Genomic DNA, 17,963 nt, shown 5'->3' on the forward strand with positions numbered 1-17,963 from the left:
GTTTTAAACTGTTCTAAATTTATCTTATTCTATGCCACCCCAAGATTCTTGGATATAGGATGGGGCAGAAACATTTTAATAAATAGAATAAGCAGAACTGGGCAGTGAAAGGAGTCTAGAGGGGCGAAGGGATGCATGCAAAGGCAGCTTTGGAAGGTGCATGTGGCCTAGTTCCACACTTTTCCTGCCTCCAGTCTAAAGTTGCAGAAAAAAGTAAGGCAATAATATCCTTGTTTTGTGGGAGTCAATGCTAAATTGGTTGATCCAGGGGCAAATGGACTTGGGCATACTCAATTTCACAGGGACAGTCCAATTACTCTTCTGCCATCCCACCTTTTTAGCTGCTTTTAAAACGTCCTGGTTTCTCTCTCCTTCCACTTCCCCCCCTTTTCTTTTTCTTACTTCAGTTGCTGCAAGCTGGGTCCAAACTGTGAAAGTAGTTTGCATTCAATGAACTCATCAAGGAGCAGGCAGTCTTGCCCTCACAGTAGACTCAGGCAAAAGCAAACAGATGCAGCCTTTCCTAGCTTACTCATTAAAAACTTCCTCATTAATAACTTTGCCATTTTGCCAACACTCTGTGAAATGTTGGTGGTAGGCTCATACCCAACCCCAGCAGTCCTAGGATTGACCTGCTAATAGAATAGACAAACAGGACAAACATAACCCAAGATAATCAAGAAGAAATTATGTCCAAAAATTAAAATAGCAATCTGATTTATTAAGCAGGCAATCCATGAAAGTTTACACCAAATAAAACTCTACTGTTCATTAAAGTGACACATTGCTGTGGTTTTTACTGCAACAGTTTAGTGTGACTATTCCATTACACATTTAAAGAGGTTATTTCTGTGTTCAGGTCCAGCAAACTGGAATAATTTCATTCCTAAAATGGCAATGCTGATATCAGATCTTAAATTAGACACAGGATCTTTGCCAGAGGAAATACTGGCAGCCCTAGGCATGAGCGGTAGGGCTGTCATAATTTCTGGCAGGGCTCCTGTGCCTTTAACAACTGCATGATAGGCAAAAATCCATCAAGCTTAAAACTGACCATTGTTTGGCACAGAAATAGAGTAGCCTGAATAATAGACCCAACCATACAATAGGGAAAGAAAACAGTTGTGCCTGTTATAAATCAGCTGTGCCCAGGGTTAATTGTAGAATTGGAGTGCATGGTTTGTATCATTTATAGAGCAATAGTACAGCCATCTTGTTGACATATAAAGAGTTTCTTTCAGTTTTTGAGTTAAAGGGTATTAAACCGGACGACACCCCACTGCAGAATAAAGGCTTACCCCTTCACTAAGAACTGAGCTTTGTTGTGATGATAAAATTGGATGATTCTGCAGATACAATGCCATGCTTCTTCTTGTTGTTGGTGGTGGTGATGGTGGTGGTGGTGAGGAGATTAAAATGTTTATATTTCAGCTAGTCATTTGGTTCATAACATTTATGGACTGTCCACATTTTATGAGATCTGTCCTAGTGATCGGTTCATAACATTTATGGTCTGTTCACATTTTATGAGTTCTGTCCAGATTAAGCGGACATTCCCAATATGCATGTCATATTTTTGTCTTTGCTAAGTTTCAGTTCTTGGAGAAAGATGGGATATAAATGAAATGCATGCATACAGACATAGAGCGAGGAAATGACAAAACCAGGAGAGTGACACCAAAATGTCAAAGAATGTGAAAAAGAGAAATTATTTCCCAAGAGTACCAATATGAAAAATTTTGCTATGCAATGCATTTTGGAAAGGAAAGGTCCTTCTGCAGAGGGTAACCTTATATGTTCAGATTCTGAAAGCAAGCCACAATAGCTTACAGAAACATTGTATCATGTGTGCATGCAATATACATTTTCGGGAGGTTGGTCCATTCTTATATTGCCATAAGCTAGAGAGCACTTTCATGTAATTTTGCCAGACAGGTAAATTTCTCTGGGCTCAAGCCAAAATAGTGCATAAGCCTAAATGAGGAAAGTAACTTTTTTGGGGGGGGGGGGGGAATCCCAAACTGGAATTTCTGATGACCTTTCCAGGAACTCGAGTTAATGCTCAGTATAAAAAGTGACATTGGAGGGGAGACAATAAAGCCACAAGGCACTTCTTCCTCCCCCTGAAAGTAAAATAATTAAGACACTGTTGTTACTATCCCTTTCGTCTCAGTGCATTTACAGTAAGCCCCATGACATCCTATCTGTTTAGCCTCACTGAAGCAGCGAATAGCTGGACCATTCATAATTTGCCATTTTAAAGAGAAGCTGAGTGGGGGCAGGCCTCCTGATAAGCTTGGATTGGCTGTTCATCAGATTTGCACAAACTGTAAAGACTACATAGATGGAATGCTGTACTGAAGTCCCATCATCACTAGCTGGAAGCAAAAGTTGCTGGAAAGCAGGGACGTAGCGAAGGGGGGGGGGTTCTTGGGGTCTGGAACCCCCCTTCCATTAGAAAAATGAATGGTGTGTGCTGCTGCACCGCCGCACCCAAGCCCCATTATAATGGTGGCACTTAGTCTGGACCCCCCCCTTCCTAAAATCCTAGCTACGTCCCTGTGGAAAGGGATGAAGTATGACTGGGATGCTTTGACTTCAGTCGAGGTTGTTTGAGGAGTTGCATTCAGCATTGGACCAACACTTTTTTTTTTGCCTGAGGCAGAACACCAAACGGCAGTTCCACTGCATCACCCCTTCCCAGGCACACTAATGTCCCATGCTGGCCAAGTTACAGTATTTTGGCCCATGAGATAGAAAATCCAACAGAAACCTTTCCTTGGTACAGTGGGCCCTTAGTATACATTGGGATTTGATTCCAGGACCACCACCACCCTGTGGATACCAAAATCCGTAGATGCTCAAGTCCTGTTAAATACTATAATGGTGTCCTTTATATTAAATGGGAAAATCCAGGTTTGCTTTTTGGAATTTTTTTATTTGGGAGGAGGGCAATATTTTCAAGCTGTGCATAGTGGCATCCATGGATGCAGAATCCATGTACTGTATACGGAGGGCCAACCGTAGTTGTAAAATAGCAACAACACATAACAATTCGCTCCTTTTTCAAGACACACATATTTATCTGTTATAGACCTTGACTTTAGCATTAGTTCTAACTAGAGAAAAACCATAGAATCGGTGGGATTTGCCAATGTGTTGATTCACCTTTCTGCAGTACAGATAGTACATTCAGTGGATGTCCTTTAGCTGGGACTAAACAATAGGATCCAGCCCCAAAGTAGCACTTGAAGACAGGGGGAGCTGTTAAAAAGGATGAGTGTGAGGTTGCTTTTTGATTGCACAGGTTTTTTGCTCATAATGACTGAAGTTGAAGTAGGGAAACAAGAGCTGTTGAAGGGGCAGAACCCAGTATATATTGGTGTTATCAACCTTTGCATGCTTATACTCACTAGCAGAGTGCATGTCACTCTCTAGAAGTTTAGGCACAGCATGTTTATGATAACTTCGTGTGTGTCTGTGTGTGCTTGTTCAAATCCACTCTTTTCCTGCATAGGAAGTAGTAGTCTCCCTTTGTTCTCTGGGGTCTCATCTGCCCTCACATCTCTTTGTATCATCCTTTCCTTCCCTGCCTGTCTTCCATGAAGCATGTGTGATAAGAGCCTCTCTATATAAGATGCTCTAACTCTCTTGATACCATGTAGTACTCTTTCTTTTCTTATCTTTCTTGAAGACAATGAACATGTGTGGACTACGCACAAGTATCTATGAGTAAACACCTAAATAACCTAAATGCACCAGATCCCATCTGATCTTGGAAGTTAAACAGGGTCAGATCTGGTTAGTATTTGAATGGGAGACTGTCAATGAGTACCAGGTGCTGTAGAGTATATTTCAGAGGAAGGAACTGGCAAAGTCACCTCTGAATATTCCTTGCCTAAGAAAGCACTGTGAAATGCATGGTTTCAGCACGAAGGCAACTTGAAGGCATATACACAGACCTATTAATAAAACTGCTTTTATATATCTTATAAAGAAGACTAAGTTTAGTATCTTTTTCTGCTAGATTTTGTGTGGGTGGTGGAGTGGGCTTAGTGAACTATTCAGCTTCTGCCTAGCACATTAGTTACTCTGAGAGATCTATTATCATATCCCATATTCCCAAAAATATGTCCATACTTTCTCTATCTCCCTATGGCAAGGATGGGTACACTCCAGAGCAGACGTGCGTGCACATGCACACACACACACCTTTTGGGCTCTCTTGAGAACTCTGAGGGGTTCACTGTGATGATGTGCATATCATTTGAAGTGACTGGAAGTAAAGTTGCATCACTCCCAGTTGCTTCTATGACCTCTAGGATGAAGGTGGGATCTGCGTGTTTCATACGGGGGTGGGCAAAATAGCATTTTAAATGGAGCAGAAGGTACTGCACAGTATGGTCCCTGTATCTGTGGGACTTATATCTGTGGTTCAGTGATACATGTGTGTAACAATAAGTACTCTAAGCATTGTCTAGGTCTTCCAGCACAATTCTATGGTATGCTTCTAGTGCAGTGGTTCCCAACCTGTGGGTTGGGACCCCTTTGGGGGTCGAACGACCCTTTCACAGGGGTCGCCTAAGACCATTGGAAAACACATATCTGCATGCAGCAATGAAAATAATTGTATGGTTGGGGGTCGCCACAACATGAGGAATTGTATTAAAGGGTCACAGCATTAGAAAGGTTGGGAACCACTGTTCTAGTGGAAGTTGACTATAGAGCTGTGCTGGAGGAACTAAAAATGTCAAGAGGTGTTCTCTCTCCAGGAATCTCTACGTTATCCAGCACAACTCTATGATCAACATCCATGGGAGGTCATTCATTTCATTAGAGTATGCTATTATCCATGGTTTCATGTTTCCATAGTAAGCCCAGGAACATATCCTCCCATGGATGCAGGGGTTGTACTTTCGAGTCCCAAAAGTGATTTGAGGAAGAATTTTGAAAAATTGAGTGTGGGTGGTGCTGGCAACTGTAATGGGAAATTGGGGGTCTCAAGGGACCACTAAAGAAACACATACAGCTCACAGGCTGCAGACACTTGTCTCTACAGAGATCAGGGAACCACTCAGGGCTAGATTAAGACACACTAAGGGCCTAACTTTGTTGTTCTTATTTGGCATCAAGTTGACTTTGATTTATGGTGACCCTATGAATGAAAGACCTACAGAAACCTTGGCTATCATCTGCCCTGCTCAGGTCTTGCAAACTTGGGGTCATGGCTGAATCAATCTGCCTGTAGCATGGTCTCCCTCTTTTTCTACTGCCTTCCATTTTGTCAAGTGTTATCCTTTCCAACAAGTCATGTCTGATATGTCCAAAGTACAACAGCCTCTATTTAGTAATTTTAGCTTCTAGTGAGAGTTCAGGCCTGATTTATTTAAGGAACCATTCATTTGTCTTTTTAGCAGTCCATGGTATAGACTTCTCCAGCACTGCCTTTCAGAGGAGCTGATTTTCTTCCTCTCAGCTTTCACAGCCATACAGAGAAATCAGAAGCCACGGTGTGTCAACCTTAAGAGGCCTTATACAGCATTGTCAGAAATGTTTATTCTGTAAAACTTTAAATTCATCATTTTGTAAAATTAGGAGCTACCTCATAATTTGAGGATTTAAGGTGGAAATTATGTAGCTTGCCTCAGCTCAAGTGTGACAATATCTGAGGAGGGTTTGGTCACTCTCAGTAGATTAAGTGAAAGAAAAAAAGTAGAGGACTGTGAATTTATAAGAAATCTTCTTCTTCTCTTTCTCTTGTTCTGTTTCCCTTCACCTGCCATCCATGGCCATCTACAGGTGAATGGTCGGGAGCTGTCCCGTCTCTCACAGGAGCAGACCCTTGAAGCCCTGAGATGTTCTAAGGAGCCTCTGGTCATCCAGGTGCTACGCCGCAGTCCCCGCAGCCGGGGTGGTGGTGGTGAAGGACCTATCCCACAAGGGGATCCCACCACTCTGGTGGACAGTGGAACACAGACAGACATCACCTTTGAACATCTACTGGGCCTAGGAAGGATGCGGCCACCAAGTCCTCCAGCTGTGACATTGGAACCCTATGGGCTGTCAGATCTGTGAGTATTCCCTTGGGGACCAATTTCTCCTCTGTCCTTTGCTCCTGGTGTCCTTTAATTCTGTCCCTATAGCCCACATTCTAATACTCTATACTCTTAGATTTGCCAACTAGCCATTATTGTTGTAATTTGCCATCAAGTGGACTTCAACCTATGGTTTTCCTATGAATGAGAGGCCTCCAAGAGGTCTGCTTTGGTTTTGAAAACTCAGGGCCATGGCTTCCTTGATTGACTCTAAACACATGTAATGTGGCCTTCCTCTTTTCCTGCTGCCTTCCATTTTACCAAATATTATTGTCTTTTCTCAATGAATCTGCTTTGATTGAGGATATGCTTTGATTGAGAGTTCCTACATGGCAGGGGGTTGGACTGGATGGCCCTTGTGATCTGTTCCAACTCTTGGAAGTTTATCGCACCGGGGATAAAACGTTCCCTGATGCGTTACAATGAGCACGCGCGGGGGCACACACGGAGCATGATAGGAACCCAATGGGGCCCAGAACGCTAGTTTACCACACAGGGGACGCTGCCACCGCCGAGCGTTCCCATCGGGCTCCAGGGGACGCTATTTCTGGGAACTGTTTCAAAGCATCCCCAGAAATGGCGTCCCCTGGAGCCCAATGGGAATGCGATGGGAATGCTTGGCGGCAGCAGCAGCGTTCCCTGTATGGTAAACTAGCATTCTGGGCCCCATCGAGTTTCCATCACGCTCCGTGCGCATCCCCGCGCATGCTCATTGTAATGCATCGGGGAAGGTTTTATCCTTGGTGCAATAAACTACTTGAATTCCATGATTATATGAATCATATTGTCTTGTGATATGTCCAAAGTATGACAGCCTCAGTTTAAGTCATCCTGGCTTGCAGTGGGAGTTCAGTCTTGATTTGTCATTATAGCGGTGCATTTGACAATGGTCCTCTAAGGAGCCTGCAGTGATATATATTTTTTTCTTTTTTAAATTAAAAATATATTTTCAAATAATGATGTAGAAACAACAGTTAAATAAAAAGGAAAAATATACATAAGATATACACAATATACATAAAAATATACAATATAATTATACATAGTGACAAAAATGCAAATAATAAAACAAGAGGATGGAAAGGGGGAAATAGAGAAACAAGAAGGGAAAAAGGAAAAGAAATAAAGAAAAAAGGGAAACAGAAAAAAGGAAGAAAAGGAAAATAAAGAAGTACAGTATAAACAATTCAATACTTATTAACAACCCATACCTCACCTCCCAAGTGTATTATAAGACGTCCCATTCATCTGTATTGCAGTTCTTATAAACATATCATATTACTCTTCTTAAAAAATAATTATCCTATCCATTCTATTACTTTTTTTCTTCTAAAAATATGAATAATATTTGCAAACTAAAATTTGATATTACTATGCCTTCTCCTAAACCAGGGGTAGGCAACCTGCGGGCCACGGGCCGGATGCGGCCCGGCAAGGCCTTGGGACCAGCCCCAGCCCGGTCCTGCCGCCGATTGCCGCCGGAGCCTTTGGCCTCTTGCGTGAGGGCATGGGGCCTTTGGCCTATTAGGAGGAGGTGGGCAAGGGGAGGCAAGCGGCAGGCAAGGGGGGCAATTGTCTATAGAAGCCTCCAAAACATGCAGTTATATTAACATTTTTTTAAAAATCAGCAATTTTTTTGTGTGTCCTCCATTTTTTATAAAAAGTGTTCTCCATGTGAAAATTTTGTCCAACATTTGTCCCGGTTTATTATTTAATTATTTTTTTAATTTTAATAATTTATTTTTTGCCTTCGGCCCCCCCCCCCCCAGTTGTCTGAGGGACAGCAACCTGGCCCCCAGCTCAAAAAGGTTGCCTACCCCTGTCCTAAACCTTTAGCATAATCCATAAAGGTTTCCAAATTCCTAAGAAATCATTTTTGCCATTACCTTCAACAAGATTAGCCTATTTCGCTAATTCAGTGAAGTCCATCACTTTCCCCAGCCATTCTGAGATATTCGGAGTCTCATTGTTTTCCCAATATTTAGCACAAATTAGTGATTTATGCTAAATGGTGATCCCCCCCCCCCCCGGACTGGCTGTTTTATTCTGCACTGGGATACATGGCAGGGGCTGAGTAGGCAAAATGACTCCAGACACTGCAACAACAAGGAAGCAGCAGCAAAAACTGCCTTAGCCAGGAGACTCTGCCAAATGTGAAAGCTGCTCAAGATCTCTCATGGCACTTTCCCTTGACAACAGAGATGGTTTTTTCTGCCATCCCTCCCGCCGCCACCATACACTGCTGCAAAAACTACTTTACCCCAGCTGTGGCAGAGTAAAGCTCCAAAAGGATTCCAGCCCCTGTGTACTCCCAAATGTCTATGCTAGTGCCTCGTTTGCACTGCAGAAACAATCCAGTTTGACTCCACTTTAACTGCTCTGGCTCAATGCGATAAAATTCTGAGATCTACAGATGGTTGTGGCACCAGAGCTTTCTACAAATCCCAGGATTCCATAGCACTGAGCCCAGGCAGTTAAACTGCTTTCAAACCAAATTATTTCTGTAGTGCAGATGCAGCTTGAGTCACTTTCCTGAGTATCATGCCAGATAAATACTAATTGCTATTGCTTCATTGAATTTGATTTTCCTAGACTAGACTAGAGAGGGTGAGGTTGTGTCAGATAAACATCTTTCACCCCCCTGAGTTCCATGACAGACCAATTGCTTAAGCTGCAGATGTGTGCTTTCACTATTACACTAGTGTCTTAGTGAATTCATGAAGACAGAGCCCTGAGTGTCTCTTAAGGGCTGATTGGTAGCAAAAGCATGCTTCACCTAATAATCTTGTGTCTTCTGTTGTGCCCAGCCCCCCAATTGGACATGAATATTATGACCCTGTGGAATTCATGGAAGGAGGTGCTCCAGAGACTGAACGAGCAGAAGAGCTGGAGTATGAGGTGAGAATGTGATGGAGCTGGATCCAAACCTTTACCATTTTGCTATCCAGAGGCCAGGGAACTGGGCTAAGCCCTACTATTAGGTAAAAGAAAGAAGACAATATAGCGTGATAAAATTCTGGGTGCCATGAATGGGCAGAATATGGCTCAGTTATTTAATAATATTGTGCTTTTGCCACACATTAAGCTATCAGGACTGAGGTGCAGAGAGCTGAAAGGTCAGGCACTGGTCAGGATACCAAAGCTGGCAACGAGCCCACTGCTCTGATGACATTTTGTTTTGCACAGAGCAACCAAACAGGTCAGAAGCCACATAAAAGAAGGTCCAATTAGCACACTTTCCGCTAAGCATACTTTGTCCCAAGGTTCTCAAAATCCACAGCATGTAGTTGGCTAAAAAGAGAGCAAGTGTGATGTAGTGGTTTGAGTATTGGACAATGCCTCTGGAGACCATGATTCTGATTCCTGATCAGCTATGGGCAAGTCCCATCCTCTCAGAGGAAGGCAAAGACATATCCCCTCTGAACAAATCTTACCAAGAAAACCCAGTGAAAGGCTTGCCTTAGGGGCACCATAAGTTGGCGATGACTTGAAGGCACACAACAACAACGTTGGCCAAATGTCTGGAAATGACTCAGGTAGCCTTGCAAAGCAACAGCTAATGCAGTAGGTTTTTAACAAACAACATAAAGTGCATACCATCCAAATGTCTCAGTTTGATAGGGACAGTCCCAATCAATCCTCTCTTGTCTCACTTTTTCAGTTGCCCCTAAAATATCCCAGTTTTTCTCTCCTCCTTGCAGTTCCTGCAAACAGAGTTTAGAGGGCAAAAGTAGTTTGTACTCCAACAGGGAGAGAAGATGGGGAGGAATCCTTCCCAATAGTTTCAGGCAAAAAGCAAATTGCTACAGCCTCTCCTAGCTTGTGTGTTTTTCCTCATTGGTGGGTTTTGCCATCTTGACTACAGTCAGATGTTGCTTAGCCACATGTGTCCCAGTTTTTATCTGTGAAATGTTGGAGGGTATGAAAGTGTTTACACTTGCCCACCCACCACCAATAAGTCGTAAGTTAATAACCCAAACAGACAGGCCAAAATAAAGCTGCTTTGGGTCACTTTGGAGGTATGCTGTTTAAATGAGGCATGCATCCTAGGAGGCCGGAAGGTGTGCCTAAGCCACACTCCAGTCCTAAAGACTGGAGTGCAGTTTTGGTGCAGCTTCTGGCCTCCTAAGATGCATGCGTCATTTAAACAGCATACATCCTAAAGAGTGATAAGCCAAGGAGTATCAGAACAAATAACTTTTGCACAATAACATTCCAAGCTCAGATTTTGGTCATCCATTGCAACCGTTTCCAGAAGGGTAGTTATATTAGTCTGTTGCAGCTAAACAAACAAACAAGAGATTCTGCATTAACATTTGCTGCTATCTCTATGGATATTTGTTTCCTTTTAATAATACCTTACTATGTTGATGTTCCATTCCATGCTATTCTTTCTTGTCCAAATCACACTGCAGAAATAATCCAGCTTGACACTGCTTTTATTGCCTTGGCTCAAAAATAAAGCAGAGGTTCCCAACCTTTGGTCTTCTAGATGTTTTGGACTTCAGCTCCCATAATTCCTCCCTGTTAGCCAAATTGACTGGGGCTTCTGGAAGTCTAAAACAAATGGAGGACTAAAGGTTGGGAAACAGTGGTCTAAAGCAACCAGGAAAATGTTTTAGTTGTGAATTTCTCATCTGGGGTGACATGGTAAAAGCTGTTAAAACTTCCACCATATCTAAGGCATAACTTAGGGAGAAATCCCTCCTTCCAGATTCCCATGGGTTATAGTCCAAAAAGGTACAGGCTCCAAAGGGAGGGGTGAGGGCCAGCGTGGCATAGTGGTTTGAGTGTAGGATGATGATGAGATCAGGGTTCAAATCCTCGCTTGGCCATGGAAACCCACTGGGTAGCCTCAATCAAATCACTCAGCCTCTGGATGGCAATGCCAAAATTCCTCTGAGCAAATCTTCCCAAGAAAACCCCATGGGTCGCCTTAGGGTCCCCATAAGTTAGAAATGACTTGAAGGCATACAGCAACAAAGGGAGGGTTGGTGATGGGTCATGGTGACAGTAAGTGTGACCTTTGTCTGGTGCTTTCTCTGTCCCACAGGAGGTGGAGCTGTACAAATCCAGTCACCGGGACAAGCTGGGCCTGATGGTTTGTTACCGAACTGATGATGAGGACGATGTAGGCATCTACGTTGGAGAGGTGGGGGAGGGGGCAGCTCTTGGTGGGGTGCAATATGTGTGGCCTGGAGAGGCCAAGGTAGGCAAGTGGGGCAGTGGGTTTGGAAAGGGGAAGCTGCATGTTGGGACTCAAGCTTTACATGCCAGGGAGAACCCACTCCCTTGTTCTTCTGTTGCTTTTGGGTGGGGGATAGTGAGTTACATACCAGCTTCATTTGCACATGTTCCTGGGATATTCTGGCCAAGCTAAAGAGTGAGCAGAGGAGACTTCTGAGATTCTGGGTGTGGGATTACTAAAAAGTAATTTTCCATTTTCTCAAAGGGAATGGCTGGATAGATATTACAGCCAGCCCTCCATATCCACGGATACTTTATCCACAGATTATATATATGCCACTGTATTTGATGGGACTTGAGTGTCCACAGATTTTGGTATCTGCAGGGAGCCCCAAAACCAAACCCCAGTGGATACCAAGGGCCAACTGTACTGCAGAGGCTGGGGAACCTCAGAAAATGTCAAGAAGAAGGAAGTGTGTTCTGGTGCTTTCTTAAACTGGGGAAGTAAGACTTGAGAGAAGCATCTAGACAGAGGAAGACAGAAATGGAGGTTTCTCTAGCCATAAAAACAGCAGATTCTGGTGAGAGGAAGGATTTCCTTAGGGACCGAAATGAGTTAGGGAAAGAGAGGTTATATTAAATTCCTACTCTCACCATCCTTAATAGTCAGAATCCTCCTCAGTCTCCACTAGAGAGATGCTGTTTACATTTTCAAAATGTAAAAATTAATTGCAGTCACATAATTAACATCACTTTTAGCTTAAGAGCAAACCAGGGTTCCATAAGTATTGCCTTTGAATATAACTCCAGGAGCTACACTCATAATTCCAGTGTGATGAGCTTAAAATGAATATAAAGCATGTTTCAAATGTCTTCGGAAACATTGCAGTGGCATCTCTTGTGTACCAAGCCTCCTAGCATTCTGGAATTTATAGTTATTGAGGGAAAAAGTAGGAAGCAGGGAATTCATGCACAAAGCACCAGGTCATCAGCCCAGAAAACAGAGGCAGCCTATGAAACCTAGAGGGCTCTGTGCCTGCCTGAAGATATTAATTTAGAACTGTTTGGCCAATTATGATGCTTCCCCAGACTATTCAGTGCAATTTGGGAAGGAGCTCTTTTGTAACTGATGGAATTGTTTTTCTGGTGGTGCAACTCCAGTGAGTTTTCAAAGCAGGCATGGGATTTGCAAAGACCTCATCTTCAGGATTTGCAAGACATGCTCTTTTATCACATTTTAATCCAATGCTTCCTCCAGGAGCAGGAATTCACCATTTTATAATTACAGTAACCATTCAAGGTTGTTTACAGTGACAAAGAGTGATTCGCCAAAGAACATCCACTGAGCATCATGGCTGTTGAGTGGGGATTTGGGACATTATCACACAAGGCTTCTATTATGAGACTAGAGCAAAACAGTAGCATTATCGGGCGGTACTCACCGCATGACATTGTCTTCATCCCATTGCTGGTGGGCACTTCAGTCATTTTTGACACACTGATGGGGAAAACTTGTCAATGACTCCCAAGAGCACTCCTATCCAGCTAGTCCCCCACATATGATAATCTCTTCCACTTCAGAAACAGAAGAGACAACAGTCACATGGCATGAGGGGCTGCCTTCTCCTTCTCTTCCCCTCTCTTTGCACTTCCCCTCGCTATTCCCAAGCAGACTGAGCAATGCCTTTCATTTCTCTTTTGCTGTCATCCACCACCGATCTCTCCTTTCCCACCCCCCATCTACCATCCCATCTCCTCTTCCCACTCATCCTCCACTGCTCAATCTCTCTTCCCCTGCCTTGCCAGACTGACTGCACACCCTAATACTGGTGCACATGTGGTGTTGAAGCAAAGGTGTGATAACAATTGCTTCAATATGCTTCTGTGTGCTTCAGAAACACAATTGTTGTACTGTAGAAGCCTCGTGTGATAATCTTCTTGGACCCAGGTCTCCCTAGCCTGGTACAGAAACCATTACACCAAATGACACTGAAAGCCACCGTCAGAATATCTACCAACTACGTATTAGGGAGAAAACCCCAGTGACAAGGGGAAAAAAGAGGTTTCCCCTACAGTTTCAGATCTCATCTGGTGTGACCCTAATCACACCAGATGAGATCTAGTACTACAGAGCAGGAGACACATAACAAAGAAGGTCTTCACATCATTCATCTAGATCAGTGGTTCTCAACCTGTGGGTCATGACCCCTTTGGGGGGGTCGGACCCTTTCACAGGGGTCACCTAGGACCATTGGAAAACACATGTTTCCAATGGTCTTAGGAACCAAGACGGAAATAATTTTATGGTTGGGGGTCACCACAACATGAGGAACTGTATTAAAGGGTCATGGCATTAGGAAGGTTGAGAGCCACTGATCATCTAGATCTTAGCACATAGTGTGCAGAGCAGAGCCCAGCTTGCCTTGAACTGATGTAGAGTTAGGTTCTGGTGTGTGCCACACTAGTTAGTATCTAGAATGTGCCTACACTACACCGTTATAGCACTTTGATGCCAGCTTACCGGTAACTGCTGTCACTCCATGCTGTGGCATTCTAGTGTTGTAGTTTGGTGAGGTGCTTTGAATTCTCTGCTAGAGGACTCAAGTGTAGGAAGGCAGGACTACAATTCTCCACACAGGGACTCTCAGTGCAGATACAGCTCAGTTAATGAAGTAAATGGGTTCCTGAGTATTACGCCTTTAACAGAAGATTCACCAGACAGAAGTGTAACATGGAAAGAATTGAGACTTTTCTGCATGACAGAAAAGAAGAGCAGTCTTAACATGTTTCAGCAGAAATATTACTCAACACGAACCATATACACCAGTGAACTGCAGCAAGCAGGTCCGATAAGCCTTGCACAAGTAATCAAAAACATTTTGAATCTTCCAAAGATCACACAAAGGACTCTTCCAGAATGCATCCATGGATGACATTTTTTTTCAGCAGACGTTACTTTTCTTATGATTTCCATTTTGGTGATCAAACTTCTAGAGCTATGCTTTTTTTTTCACATGCTGGCAAGGCAGACTTATCCGCTCTCACCTTTTCTCTGTGTTTTGTTGTTCATGCATGCTCTGTAAGGGATTCTGGAGATAACTGCTCTTTGCACAGGCACACACATCACAGTAGGATCAGCCAGAGTAGTGCTATTCAAATTGGTGGTCCCTGGAGCTGGTCCCTGAACCATAAGAAAGAGCCAATGGGCACAAATATAGTGCCAGTCCCTGGCATGCTGAGGATAAATTAATTGCTAGTCCCTCACATCCTTAGAAGCAGTAAACTAGAGTAGAAACCCACTTTCCAAGCTCAACTTTTATTGCTTTCATTGCTGCTGAAATATTTCCCAGTTTATAGATAGAGAGCCAGTGTGGTGTAGTGGTTTGAGTGTAGGACTAGGATTCTGGAGATTAGGATTCAATTTGCCATGGAAACATGCTGAGTGGCCTTATGTCACACCCTCTCAGCCATAGAAAACCCTGTGATAGGGTTGGCTTAGGGTTGCCATAAAACAGAAACAATTTGAGAAATGCAATGGCAAATATAAAGGATGAGGAAGAAAAGAGGCTGGATGGGCAAAAAAAGACTTTGTAAAAAGGAGCTTCACTGTCAGAGGTTTTGATAACTGAGGCACATTACAGATGCGCCAAAAGTACGTGCCGAGCATGTACTAGGATTAGAAAGGGGCGTCCTTTCCGAATGCCCTTAACCCTAGTACGCGCTCGTCGCATACAAAATGGTGGCGTCCGTTCTACACGAGCGGCGCCATCTTGACGTAGCGGCCACTTAGCGTCCGCACGTCGCGCGGCGCTAATGATGTCATGAGTGAGCCATTGGCGCCTTGTGACATCTTTAGCGCACCGCAAGAAGCTGCATTTTGCAGCTTCTTTTTTGCGGCACGGAGGAGTCGTGCGGTTTGGCCTCTGAGGCTCCTCCGCACTGCAAATTATGGTACTTTTCAGACCGCCCTTTTGGGCGGTCTGTAAAGCGCCTGAGATGGGCTTTTTCTAACCAAACAAATCCCAAGGGTCCCTTGGATGGATCCACAGCAATTATGGTGGTATCAAATTGATATATATACTGTAGTGTAGATCCAGTCTAGATTTTGTTGATGAGAACCTTCAAGGTTCCTGCTCTTATATTTTACAGGCCTTCATTCTTTAAAGTAAACTTTGGATAGTCCTTGAAACATAGGATTGTTCTCTTTAGAAAAGGACACGCAGCCACCCAGTAAGGTGTGTGTTGGCACCTTGCCCATCATTCAAAGGTTAGGAGATTCTAACCGTAACAAGAAAAACTGCAAAGCAAAATTCTTAGGCTGTTCTCCTGACGCTAATTTGACTTTTCTTACCCCAGGTTAACCCTAACAGTATTGCTGCCAAGGATGGTCGGATCAGGGAAGGAGATCGCATTGTCCAGGTAAATGATGGGTGGTCGCGGCAGTGGTTGCAGGGCAAGTTGAGGGAGGGAGGATGTTGTTTACCATGAATTTAATATTTCCCCCATTTCTAGATTAATGGCATGGAGGTACAAAACCGGGAGGAGGCTGTAGCAATTCTCACACAGGAGGAGAGGACAAACATTTCTCTGCTGCTGGCTAGACCTGAAACTGAGGTGAGAGGCATTTAGATACACCATACATGTGAAGAAGAACAGGGAAGGGCTGATGCTCAGCAGTAACATGGTTTATGGTCTCTCCAGTTATGTCTAACAAAGGACTCAGTCAGACAGGCCAAAATAAAGCTGCTTCAGATCACTTTAGAGGTATGCCATTTAAATGACACATGCATCTTAAGAGGCCAGAAGCTGCACCAAAGCTGCGATCCAGTCCTTAGGGGCCAAAGTCTCTTGTCAGACACCCCAGAGAGCTGCTGCTGGACAGTGTGGGAAACCTGTGACCCTCCAAAATGTTGCTGCCCTGTAACATTTCCTAGGGTTGCCTGTTCAGAATCATTCCAGGCTCTGAGATTTCCAGCCCAAAACCTGTGACCTAGGGATGTGCCCTGGTGACGTCATTAATCATTACGCATTAAGTATCAACCACAGTTGTTCACAACTAGTCACTCAAACACACAAGCAGAACATATTTTCCTATTTGTAAATTAAGAGAGAAATCTTATCTAAAGGGGCTGCATCCAAATCAAGGTGAAATAAGGGGATTACACCTTCTCATTGATTTAAGACAGAATAAGTAACATTTAACCTAGGCTACTTGCTTCTAGTCAGATGATGGATACAAAGCAGAGTGAAGTGTGAGCCCTGCTACCCCTGGGAGGGAAGCAGCAAGCTAACTAACTAAATACATTAAAAAATCCATCAGTGATACCTTTATTGGCCAATTGAAATGCACAATATACTTGTTGCAAGCTTTCAAAACTCCCTGGGCTTCTTCATCAGGGAAGATGTTACAAATCAAACAGGAATCTACAGTCCTCCCTCTGTTCTCATGGTCTTCAGACTTACGTCCCTTGCTTATGCGCGAGGGACAACTGAGGGAGAATGAATGGGGTACACACCTGCATGTGCCCGCTCCTATATTCAAGCCAACGGAGCTTGAATGTAGGCGAAACTCTGCTTTTACAAGGGGGTCCAGAATGAATCCCCTATGAAAAAGGAGGGGTGATTGTGCAGCAATAAATGAAGCCTTGCCAATTGCTGCAAGCTGCCCCTCTACATGCTAAACTGGAGATTTGCACACAGTCCTATCCTCTTGACAAAAACAGACCCCAGCAAAATTGGAGAACTGGCACCCTTGTCTCTCACCTGAAGACGAGCCATTAACAACAAAGACTCAGGGCCAGGCCCTGAGATCTAACAACCCCTAAACTTTTATTATCCTTTACCATTAGCTAAAGATGTTGGAGGTTGCTGTCTAACAGCATCTCAAGGGCCACAAGTTGGCCATCCTGTGGTGTGAACAGTATTGAGCTTGATAATGGGAGCAGAAACTGTAACTGGAGGCTTTACAGAAACCCACCCCAAACCTGTTTCTGAGGCCATTCCTAATGAATAATCTGGCTATGGGTACTTCTAATTGCAGGCCCCTTAGCAATAGACATGGAGTAACTATTTGGTCTCTCTCACTCCTTACTACATCTTCTGTGGTTAAAAAAATAAATAAATTATAGGGAAACTTTCTTCTATGTTCCAATTTAAAAAAAAAGTGCTTGAGCCACAGTGGTACTCAATAAAATACAGAAGACTCCCCTTGTTTCCAGAGTAGCAATAGTACAATAGTACTCCTGTGATTGTGATTCATTCAATCTCTATTTCTCAGTTTTTCATCTTTTGTTGTTCAGGTGGGTGCAATTCCAGTTGTTGTTTTTGAAATGTTGATTTTACAAAATTGTGAATTAAGTGCAAAATTATGCAGTGCTATATCAGAATGCTTCCATGATCCTCTATAACAAATGAACCACAGGTTATCCTCAGGTTAACACTGCAGTGTGGTAATCTCCTGGGAGGTTACATGTATATTCCATCACAGAGGTACACCAATTTTAAATATGAGTAAGATCTCTGTGATCTGGAATCCACTGATTTAATTAATGCACGTTGATTAATAGATGGCCAGATGGGTAGAAGATAAGAATGAAAAGTTCCAGCTCAACAAAGTAACCCGTGGTGAAAATTGAAAATGCCCTTTTTTTAAAGAAAGAAAACAATTTGCGCTATAGTGTA

At 43.4% G+C, this 17,963-nt stretch overlaps 1 protein-coding gene across 2 annotated transcripts in view; it reads left to right on the forward strand.

The window, feature by feature from the left end:
• Positions 1-17,963, forward strand: part of PDZD4 (PDZ domain containing 4) — a 36,310-nt gene that overhangs the window by 13,270 nt on the left and 5,077 nt on the right. The window contains exons 2-6 of one of the 2 annotated variants that reach the window (XM_042451925.1): positions 5,800-6,071; positions 8,903-8,993; positions 11,149-11,247; positions 15,639-15,701; positions 15,795-15,896. In XM_042451925.1, the coding sequence (XP_042307859.1) occupies positions 5,800-6,071; positions 8,903-8,993; positions 11,149-11,247; positions 15,639-15,701; positions 15,795-15,896 (627 nt within the window). The remainder of the gene's footprint in view (positions 1-5,799; positions 6,072-8,902; positions 8,994-11,148; positions 11,248-15,638; positions 15,702-15,794; positions 15,897-17,963) is intronic. The other variant, XM_042451926.1, reaches the window with a different exon arrangement.

Source organism: Sceloporus undulatus, chromosome 2, assembly GCF_019175285.1.
Source record: "Sceloporus undulatus isolate JIND9_A2432 ecotype Alabama chromosome 2, SceUnd_v1.1, whole genome shotgun sequence".
In the NCBI taxonomy this organism is placed as follows: Eukaryota; Metazoa; Chordata; class Lepidosauria; order Squamata; family Phrynosomatidae; genus Sceloporus; species Sceloporus undulatus.